This window comes from Nannospalax galili, unplaced genomic scaffold (assembly GCF_000622305.1).
Source record: "Nannospalax galili isolate Female #2095 unplaced genomic scaffold, S.galili_v1.0 scaffold362, whole genome shotgun sequence".
Lineage (NCBI taxonomy): Eukaryota > Metazoa > Chordata > Mammalia > Rodentia > Spalacidae > Nannospalax > Nannospalax galili.
Window position 1 is genome coordinate 1,061,973 of NW_008348785.1, and position 10,509 is coordinate 1,072,481.

At 45.3% G+C, this 10,509-nt stretch overlaps 1 protein-coding gene across 3 annotated transcripts in view; it reads right to left on the reverse strand.

Annotated features, from left to right (window-relative positions):
* Positions 1 to 10,509, reverse strand: part of Fank1 (fibronectin type III and ankyrin repeat domains 1) — a 129,123-nt gene that overhangs the window by 5,711 nt on the left and 112,903 nt on the right. For all 3 annotated transcript variants that reach the window (XM_008845989.2, XM_029569818.1, XM_008845990.2), the window contains exons 4-6: positions 8,139 to 8,220; positions 7,137 to 7,211; positions 6,396 to 6,461 (exon numbers count right to left, since the gene is read on the reverse strand). In XM_008845989.2, coding sequence (XP_008844211.1) covers positions 6,396 to 6,461; positions 7,137 to 7,211; positions 8,139 to 8,220 — 223 coding nt within the window. The remainder of the gene's footprint in view (positions 1 to 6,395; positions 6,462 to 7,136; positions 7,212 to 8,138; positions 8,221 to 10,509) is intronic.

The following is a 10,509-nucleotide window of genomic DNA, read 5'->3' on the forward strand; positions in this document are numbered from 1 at the left end:
GGCATGCTGCAAGGTAATGAGCCTTCTCAGACATCACTGCTATCAGGAGGGAGGGAGGGAAAGGGGTGGAAGGGTGGAAGGAGAGCGAGCTGAGGGGAGAGAGAGATAGCAAAAGGGGGAAGGGAGAGAGAGCGCAAAGGGGGCAGAGCGCGAGTGGAAGGGGGAAGAGAACTGGTCTCCAATGAAGAGAAACACAGACGAAGAACTACCAGGTACAATGGTTGGGCCTCAACTGCATCCTGGAATGCCCAGCCCCTGCCCCAAACAGAACTAAGGGTGGTAAGTGGGAGGCCTAGACGGGCAGCTGGGTACCAGTTACAATGGGGAATTGATAGGCAGTGTCCCATGTGTGGCATGATGGCTGCTGTGGGACTGATGACCTGGTCTTCAGGGATGTCTACTGAAGCAAGGTTCACTCTGCCATTCACTCTGAAGCTGGGGGCGGGGGGGGCGGGTAGACATCTTCTATCTACAAATATGGCCAATGCCAGCACCTGCCAGCATCAATGGCAACCAAACGTGTTGCTGTGCTATCCTTCCATCTTTTCCAAATTTTGAATATTTTCCTATAAATATTGGAAATAAATATTGGGAAATAAAATGGAAGGAAAAAAGCGGTAGGAAACAGATCCAGAATGACCCCACAAGGACACTGGGCTCCTTCAAAGTCTCTGTCACGGTGGGTAACACTGCAGCCAACGCCTGATTATGTTGAATCATAATTACACTTCTGTTTCTGGGTGTGGAATTCTTAAATGAGGCTGGAGAGATGACTCAGGGGTTAAGAGCACTGGCTGCTCTTGCAGAGGACCTGGGTTTGGTTCCCAGCACCCATATGGCAGCTAACAACCATCCGTAACTCCAGTTCCTGGGGATCTGATGCCCTCGTTTGGCCTCCAAGGGCACTACACAATATTGGTGCACTAACATACATGTATGAGAAACACTTATACACATAAAATAAGAAACTTTTAAAAAATTTAAAGTGGAATCTTCGTGTCAGTGGCCCTGGCTTCCTCTGGACTTTTTTATTGTCTTTTTTTTTTTTTTTTTTTCCCTCGGAGCTGAGGCCCCAACCCAGGGCCTTGCACTTGCTAGGCAGGTGCTCTACCACTGAGCTAAGCCCCTGCTTCCTTATAGATATTTTTATTTTTTGGTCTTTTAGAGACAGGGTCTCCCTGTAGCCCCAGCTGTCCTGGAACTCACTATGTAGACCAGGCTGGCCTTGAACTCACAGGGATCCGCCTGCCTCTGCCTCCCGAGTGCTGGGATTAAAGGCATGCGCCACCACGCCCAGTTCTTATAGATTTTTCTATTGGCTCATTGTACTCTGAGCATTCCCCACACCCCTTCCCTTCTCCAGTGTCCTTTCTCACCTTACATAAATAAATATGTGTTTCATATAAAATGAGAAGGAGCCAGGCGTGGTGGTGCACACCTTTAATCTCAGCACTTGGGAGGCAGAGGCTCACACTCTGAGTTCGAGGCCAGCCTGGTCTACATATCAAGTTCAGGCCAGCTGGGGCTACAGGGAGACCCTGTCTCAAAAAAAAGGAAAAGAATATGGGTGCTAAAATTCTCATGTACACTTGCACCAAAGACCCCACCGTGAGCTGTGCGCTGGCCTGCGTGCCCTGTGCCTCCCTCCGACCCTAACTGGAAAATCTCCATCTCACTCCGCCTTGATCAAAGGAGTCCCACAAAGCAGGCAAGCAGTTAACTGACTTCTAATCACCAGCCTCACAGGTGGCATCTTTATTCCAGCAAACTAAGCACGCTTCTTATGAATTGCTCATGTCGTCTCCTGTCAGTTCTCTTGTGTGGATTGCTCCTTTGTTCCTGCTGTGCTCGGTGACCTGGTCCTGGGTGTGGACGTGGCACGTGAGTCTTCTGTGTTGGAGATGCTGGGCCTCTGTGTGTAACATGATCCCTGGTGTTCCTCACACAGCCCTTAACTCTGCGCATGTTTAAGGTCACAGGATGTACACTTCTCCTCTTCCGTGAGCTCTTCCATGCTTTTTACGCCTTTTACATTACAAGATCAGATGAGTACACTCCTGCTTTCTAGTGGGATTTTATTTTTTTTACATGTAATTCTTCATTCTCCTGGAATTTATTTTGGTACTTGCTTTAAGAGCAAGATCTAACTCAGTTTTTTTTTTTTTTTTTTTCCCCAAACAGCCTATTTCCAACACCTGCTCCATGGGCCTGTGCTGCCTGCATCATCATACATTAAGTTTTCATATACATGGCACCTATTTTAAGATGTCTGTTCTATTTCTTTTTTCCAGTCTTTTGCACCAATATCGCACTACTTTAATTAGTTTAACTTTTAAGGCATTTTTATAACTGTCCCACAGTCATCTTTGACAAAGTTTTAGTATCTATTACCATCTATTTGTTCTCTCAGATAAATTACAATCATTCTGACAGGTTCCTAAGAATAATTCCATTTGAGGCTACATTCAGTCTATATGCTAGTTTGGGAAAAGTGGAAAATGGTATAACAGTCTCACCATTCTGAAGTACCCATATATCTCTATTTTTTAAATATTTCTATCTCTCAGCATAGCTTTGTAGACATATTTGTCACAGGATTTACTTTTTAAAGATTCTTTTACTCTACTCCATTTTTTTCCATTTTATTAACCACTTATTACAGATTTGTTTTCAATTGTCTATTTGCTGACCAGTCCTTACTGAGGTCAAGTATTTTAAGTTCAAGTTGTTTCTCTTGAATTCTGCAGGTCAGGAATCCTGACTCTTACTCCATTTCTTCCAAAATGCTGTCCAATCAGGAAATAATAAAATATAGCCTGCATCCCCCATAGGCCAGGCCTGTTTCACACATTTCTCATATACTGACTCGTTAAGTGTTCGCAATAACCCCATGGCACAGGGAGAGAAGCCTACTCAAGTAGCTGTCCAAGGTGACACACTGTGTCTGTGATGGCATCAGGGTTTAACATCAAGTTCTCTGCTGCTGCTCTACTCTTGACCCTCCTCACCCCTTACCCCATGCCCACCTCCACCCCTACCACCAGGATTCTCTACAAACTCAGAAAAGGAACTTACCAGTGCTAAAAAATGACATCGAATGATTGTCTGCAATGATTTTTTAAAAGGAAAACACTGTGTGGTGCTGGGCAAGGCTGCACATGCTATAATCCCGGCTCTCCCAGAGGCCGAGGTAGGAGGAATGTGAGTTCAAGGCCAGCCTGGACTGCACACTGAGACCCCCGCCTCAAACAAACAACAAAAGCCTTTGTATGCTTCACTATCAACGCGTGCTTCCTGCTCCCTCTTTGCCAGTGTCCAAAGGCTGCAAGTGTGTCTGTGGTAATACACGCGTGTGCTGGCACGCACAGCCAGACTTCAGCTGTCCTGCTCTATCACTCTCCGCCTTATTGAGTATAACCTGGAGCTACGCTGGCAGCCAGCAAGTCCCAGGGACCCTCCTGTCTCCATCCACTTCCAGCCCTGGGGTTACAGGTCCATGGAGCCATCCCTAACTTTTTATATATATATTTATTATTTTTATTTTATGTGTCTGAGTGTATTGCCTGCATGTATGTGACTGTACCCGTGTTGTGCAATACCATGGAAGTCAGAAGAGGGCTTCGGATTCCCCTGGAACTGGAGTTAAGGACGGTTAGTAGCCACCATGTGGGTGCTGGGAATTAAACCTGGGTCCTCTGCAAGAGCAGTCAGTGCCCTTAACCGCTAAGCCATCTCTCCAGCCCCATCCCCGGCTTTTTATGGGGGTTCCAGGGAACCGAAGTCAGGTCCTTACACACAGCAGCAACACTGTACCCATCAAGCCTTCTCCCCAGCCCTAAAATATTTTTAACTGATACATATTCATCATATTTAATGTTGGGTTTCATAAAGACAACTTGATACAAGTGCATCTTTCTGGATTCTGACCACACGCACCAACACATCCCCTCACTCCCTCCTCCTCCCCTACTCCAACTGGTCTCCCTTCCTCTCCCCTGCCTCCTTCTGTGTTCATGCCATCTATAAATGAGTGGCTTTATATATCTACATAAAATCTAGGGTCCACAAATAAGATAAAGCATGCAACATTTGTCTGAATCATCTTATTTCACTTACTATGGTCATCTCCAGTTGCCTCCTTTCTCCAGCCAAAGGCATAACTTCATTTTGCTTCGTGACTGAAGAAAACACTGCTTTGTGTACACATTTTCCTCATCTGACAGACACCTAAGCTTTATCTCTACCTTTAATCTACTAAGGACAAAGTGTTATATTGGAAATTTCCTAATGCAAATTTTCCTTACCTTCCTAAATACCTTTCTGACTGGGAGAGAAGGGGTTTATAGATGGAAACATAGAGATGACTTGCTGCCTCTTTATTTCAGTAGAGGACACTGAACCCAGGGATTTGTACGCGCCAGGCTAACACTCTCCACTAAGTGGCGGCCCCAATCCTTCTCCTGCTGTTTTTGCCAATAACGTTATGCTCTGTGGATTTTCAGCTTCTCTTTGCTGTGGAGAAGCTCCAGGTTAGTTACTGGTGCATACAAAATCTGAAGTCCACAGCAGGAGAGTCAAGCTATGCCCTCCTGGAGGAGATGCCTGAAGACAGTTCCTAATTTCTTGCATGAATATTGTTTGTTTTAGATTTTCTGCTTCTTGGGTTGATTCTGATGGCTTCAAGTTTCCCTAAAAAGTATCCATTTCTACAAAATTATCAAATCTATTACTAGACCCAAAGCATCATTTTCTTCTCGTTTTCAAACATCCTCTGTAAGCACTGCTCAGTCTCTTTCCAGGCTCCCATTTTATTTCTCTTTGGTGCACAAGAGATTGGTTGGCCATGCTGGTTTTGGTTAAGAGGTAACTTCTACGTTTCTCAATTAGCTTTCATGTTTTGATTAATCAATTTCTAGCTCTCTTTCAAATATTTCCTGTTTTCCACTTTTTTTACATTTTTCCTTTGTAAACTGACATTCTTTTCAAACTTCTTGAGTTGATGGCATAGCTCCAAATTAGTCTAAGAGTCATTTAGAAAATACTTTTGAAATTTGTGTTTAAATATTATCTGTCACTGCACAGTGCCCAGAGAGCAAGGCGAATGGGCTTTCTGGTTTTAGAAACTCATATTTTGAGCTGGGGAAATGGCTCAGTAGATGAAGTGTTTGCTGAGCAAATGTGAGAACTTGAGTTAAGATTCCCTACCACTGTGTAAAAATATGGGTGTGAATCATATACCTATATCTGCAGTGCTGGGTGAGGAAGTGGAACCAGGAGCAGCAATGGAATTTGATGGTCAGCCAGCCTTGTTGGATCAGCAAACTAGAGGCTAATGAGAGACCTTGTCTCAAAAAACAAGGGGCGGGGCGGGAAGAAAACTGGAAAGATTTTCCAGTGGTTAAAAACACTGGCTGCTCTTACAGAGGATCTGGATTTGGTTCTCAGCATCCACATGGTGGCTAACAACCAACCATCTATAAATCCAGTTCCAGGGATGCATTGCCCTCTTCCAGCCTCTGTGGGCATTGCACACATGTGGTGCACATACATATATGCAGATATACATATAAACACTCACACACCTAAAATTTCTTTTAAAAAGCAACACAGATATCTCCTGAAGAAAATCCTTAAGTGAAATGGTAGCCTCCACACTAATGCACATCCACACAAATAGGCACCAACACACAAAATGTGGCAAATGATCTCAGCTGGTGCATGCAGTGCTCAAGCTTTTAGTGTGTGCGCCTCGTGTGTCCACAGCCTCCTGAGGAATGGCTTCACTTTCTCCTCCCTGTTTAACCCAAGACCAAGCACGGTGCCTGGTATGTGGTAGTCATTTAATTAATATTGGCTGTGTTGAATTAATTAGATCTAATTTAATTAGACAGCATTTAAATCTTGCACAACATCCCTACAACTGAACACAAGCTCTTCCCATGCCTTCTCTCTGATATGCCCCCAGCTCGCATGGTAGAAACCTCAGGAAAGTTCCACAGTAGGGTCTGATTCTGACTTCTGGATGCTTCTTTATAAACACCCGGGTTTCTTGAGCAGTAGAGATAGTCTGAAATGTATCAAGAGTCCCAAAAGAAACCAAGTGCCCAAGGCAGGCACTTATGACCCATGTGCCCAGTGCAGAGCTGATGGTGCCCACCTTAATAGCTAGCAGTTACTGAGCTGGAGGTTAGACAGGTTGTAACTGATGCCTCTGATAAATGAAGCCTTACATGCACAAGCCAGCTTTGGTCACCTGCATCTTTCTGATGAGACCCACCACCTCTCAGGACTTTCAAAATAAACTGAAAAAATGTGAGAGTTAGGTAAAACCCACTGTGGGCCCAGCCTAGTGAGACAGGTGGCTGTGCAGCCCCACGGGGCCTCCCAGCTCCTACCTGTCCTTGCCACTTCCGTTCTTCAGATTCACATCTGTGCCGTTAGAAACAAGGATCTTTACAAGCCTGAAGGAAACAATGGTAAAAGTAGCCAGATAAATCGCTTTGAAGACTACTTTGCAATGCCTTCCTCTACTCTACAACTCTAAAGACAGAGCCCTAAACACTGGAAACCAACTGCTCCCCACCCAAAATGGGGCCTCAGTCTCCCATGAATCATTCATTAAACTCAACCTTGCCCATGTGGTACAAACTGGTCTGCCAAAAGCAGTTCATTGTCATCTTAATGGCCATGTTTAATGTATGATCAAATGGCAACATTTAAATGAAAGCACTGCTCTATTATTTGTCAAAACAACATTATACAATTAAAATATAATTGAAAAATAGGACGTTATCACTTATAACTAACGCTGTGGAACAGATAATGGGGCACAGCATCGAATCAAAGGTTGATGCCTTCAAGGAGAAGTCTGTTACCCAGAATGTCCCTCATTCACCTTTTATATTTAAAGAAATTCAGATCCCAATCACCACTGTTCCCCAGACACACACAGTACATGTGCGACTGGAACAGAAAACTTCCTGTGTACAGTCTAATCCCATGACACAGGCCACTGAATTTGGAAGCCAGGACATGAGACAGTGTGGGGAAGAGGAAAAAGCCTCTACCTCCTGACCACAGCCTTGGGAAAGGGAAATTTTACCACTCACTTGGACAGCAGCTAGGAAGCACCATACCTGGTGTAGCCTTTCTGAGCAGCGACCATGAGGGCAGTAAAGCCAAACTTATTGGGCACGTCAATCTTTACATGGCTTGGGAAAACAGAGAAAAGAGGTTAACATGCACAGCAAGCTCCCTTGGGTGATGGCTCTTTGAAGGGCCCAGAAGGGCTATAAAGGTTCATTTTACCAAAAATCTCAATCTCTCCTGGGCCATTAAGATATTATGCCAATGCCCTAATATTTTTTAAAGATTTGAGTTTTAAGAAAAGGGTCGTTTTCCCTGAAATAGGTGTTCCCGTCAACTCAAAACCATTGTGCAATCCTACCTCTGCAGCCAGCACAGCCTTCTGGCACGAACTGAGGGCCGTGTTAGCGCGGTGCCTGTTTCCACCAAGCAGTAGTAGAATCTGTGGAGACCTGGGGTTTAGCCTCAGCTTACACCTCAGCTACTGGCTACATGCTGCTCAGGAAACCAGGCACAGCCTCTCACTGCTGTTCTGTGGAGCCCCGTCTCCAGCTCGCCAAGCCCCAGCTCACAAACCACTTGTCTTCTGAGGCAAATGAAACTGCACTCCAGAAGAAATCTAGACACTGTCCCTGCACGTGGGTGGTGGCTGTCCATCACATTTCTTTAGGGACCTAGCAAGCATCTGGCATCCCCCACAACTGGTTCAGATTCCCTAGCTTCCTGTGTACTTATATGCAGGCATTCCCAGTGACGTGTGCTAAGCGCTGAGACAGATAAGCAAGGGACAGCACTCGTTTCTAGGAATAAATTATGATGCCTGGACCTGAGATTCCCTTTTACAGTTTTCATCAAATAACCACTAACTGCATCTCGCATGGGTCTTTATGACCATCTTTATTTACTAAGTTTGGTCACCTGAGATAAATTTGAGAGGGACTTTCAGTGGCATGGGGGATTGGAGGGGTACAGAGTAAAGCTATGTCATGTATGTCTACATGTTTGGTGGGCAGTGAAAGAAAGGAAGAAACAAAAGCTAGCCAAGTTCTCACCCTCCTTCAAGCATTCGAAGGAGCAAATCTTCATCGTTCACACTGACAGCTCGATGAAAGTGCTCGCTACTTAAGGGCTCCCCTGCAGAAATCAGATGGAAAGCAGTCATGCAGGGGGCAACGAAGGACAATTCATTCTCCTCCTGTGGCCTTGGACGGACATTCATGCTCTCTTCCAGGAAGGCACGGGCTGCCCCTGTCAGTGGGGCTAACATTTCCTACACAACTGCTTCCTTTACTGAAAAAGACCTGCTTTTCAAATGTTAAGAGAAACTTTACACTGACCCAAAGACTCGATATATTTTCAAGTTATAAGGTAACATTTTGTGAGTGTTCGTATCTGAATAAGCCTTCAGGATGTCCTAAGGCTTAACAAATGTTTCTTTATGAGCGAGGAAATCCCAGCCACTGTCATGCATGTTGGTTTTATTTGCCAGAGTGGCTAAAATACTTGAACAACAAAGGACACACTGCTTTAGCATTTGATTTTGACAATTTTAGTTCTTCCCAGAAATATGGTGCATATGCTGACTTTGACTCCCTGAGTTTGTAGGCCAGTTTGTGGGTTCATTCATACCCACAGGGACGTGAGGAACTTGGGAGAAGATCCTCCAAGGGAAATGACAGTCTGTCAAGGAGAGAACAGTAGGGACAAAAAACAGAGGAATGGGGACAGGTGGTGACTGGGACGGGGACCATCCACACCAACCCCGTGGTGATGAGGACGAGGCAGAGCAACAGCAGCAACAGCAGCACAGTCAGCCACAGGAAGCTGCTGATCGTCCAGCCATTAGTCCGTGCTTTTGCTTCTTCCGCATCCCATGCCGTTCGAATTTCTTAAACTAGCGTGAGTGTGCATCAAGGGTCTAAAAACGAAACAGTTGTAATAGCCCCTGGCACATCACACATGTCCAGCACATGTGGCTGAAGAAAGAGCACGGCAGCTGCCGTCTGCTACAGTGTTCCCTCATTCCCTTGCGTCCTGTCATGCCCAGCCATCCTCCATGCTTGCAAAGTCCGCCTGACCTCAGTCTGTAGTTCCTGATCTAAGCAATATCATTAGACAATCAATCTAGTTTGCTAGTCACAGGGTTCCCCAGAAAATGATAATGAGGCCCCCATTGCTGATTTACATTATAACCCACCTTCAGCCCGTTACTTACAATTCTACATTGTAAGGGAGCATAGCCAGTGCCTGCACAACCCATCTCACAGCTCTGCACCTGGACTGTCTTCCAGTACTCACCCTGCCACCCCCGCAACACTCCCTCTCATGGGCAGCCTGGAGAGGCCAGTCCACGGCTCTGTTCCTGTTCATTGTGAAGGCCAAGTTCTGGCCCCAGGCAGGGGAGCCGGGTTGCTCTTATCTCCTCACAAGGTGTCAAATGTGCCAAGCAAACTTGGTGGTGTAAACCTGGGAGCATTTCGGGTCAGAATAGTTGTACCCCTTTGTCTTTTCATGTAGAATTCAGTAGACATCAACTTAAAATTGTTTCAGAACCATCTTGTCTTCTAGAGCTTACCAAGCTGTGAAAGCTTGTCTTTCGGCTGTTGTATGCCCTGACATCATTCCACGTGTGTTTTTAGACCAAAGCCTTCATTCAAATGAAAGTAATAAGCTTTCAAAGCCAAGGGCCTAGCTGTTCTTTCCTTCTGTGGAAGGTCTTGCCCAGCCCAAGGATGTTACTAGAGGGACGGTGACAGGGTTTTATACTAGCGAGGATATTGAGCAATGTCTAACAACCTTCTATTGTCACAGTTTGGGGGTGCCACTAGCAACTAGCAGAGAGGGACAAGGACATGGCTTAGTGTCCTGCAGCCCACAAGACAGCCTGCCATCACACAGGAAGTACTCAGACCCAAGACCCAGAATGTTGAGAACTCCGGGCTACACTGAACTGGACCTAAAGTCACCCATCATGTGATCCTCTATACTTTAGATGAACAAACCTGACAGACCACCTTCCTTCCCCTCTTCCCACCAAGAGGAAGAAGGAATGTGCCTGTGGAAATCTGTTATCCACCAAAATGTCCATTTCTGTGACTCAAAATTCAACTGCTACTAAAAGCAAGTCACACAGATTTGTGCATGAAACACTCATCTCACTTCCAGAGAATTTCAAAATGTGAAAAGTATCCTAAATTCAAACTTGTTAATGAGGTGCATATATGACTTCACACATGCTTTTTAAATTCCCCAAGTCACAAAATCAGGGTCTGATGAATGCTAAGCTGTCCACGGTCAGCAATTAGTGATGGGTAGCACGAGCACTCATGGCCAGTCCCACCTAGGGCTGTATTTAGTAAGTGTTGCTGTATCGGACCAATTCATGATACGTTTCCATTCTTATCAAGTTTTTAATACAGAGTA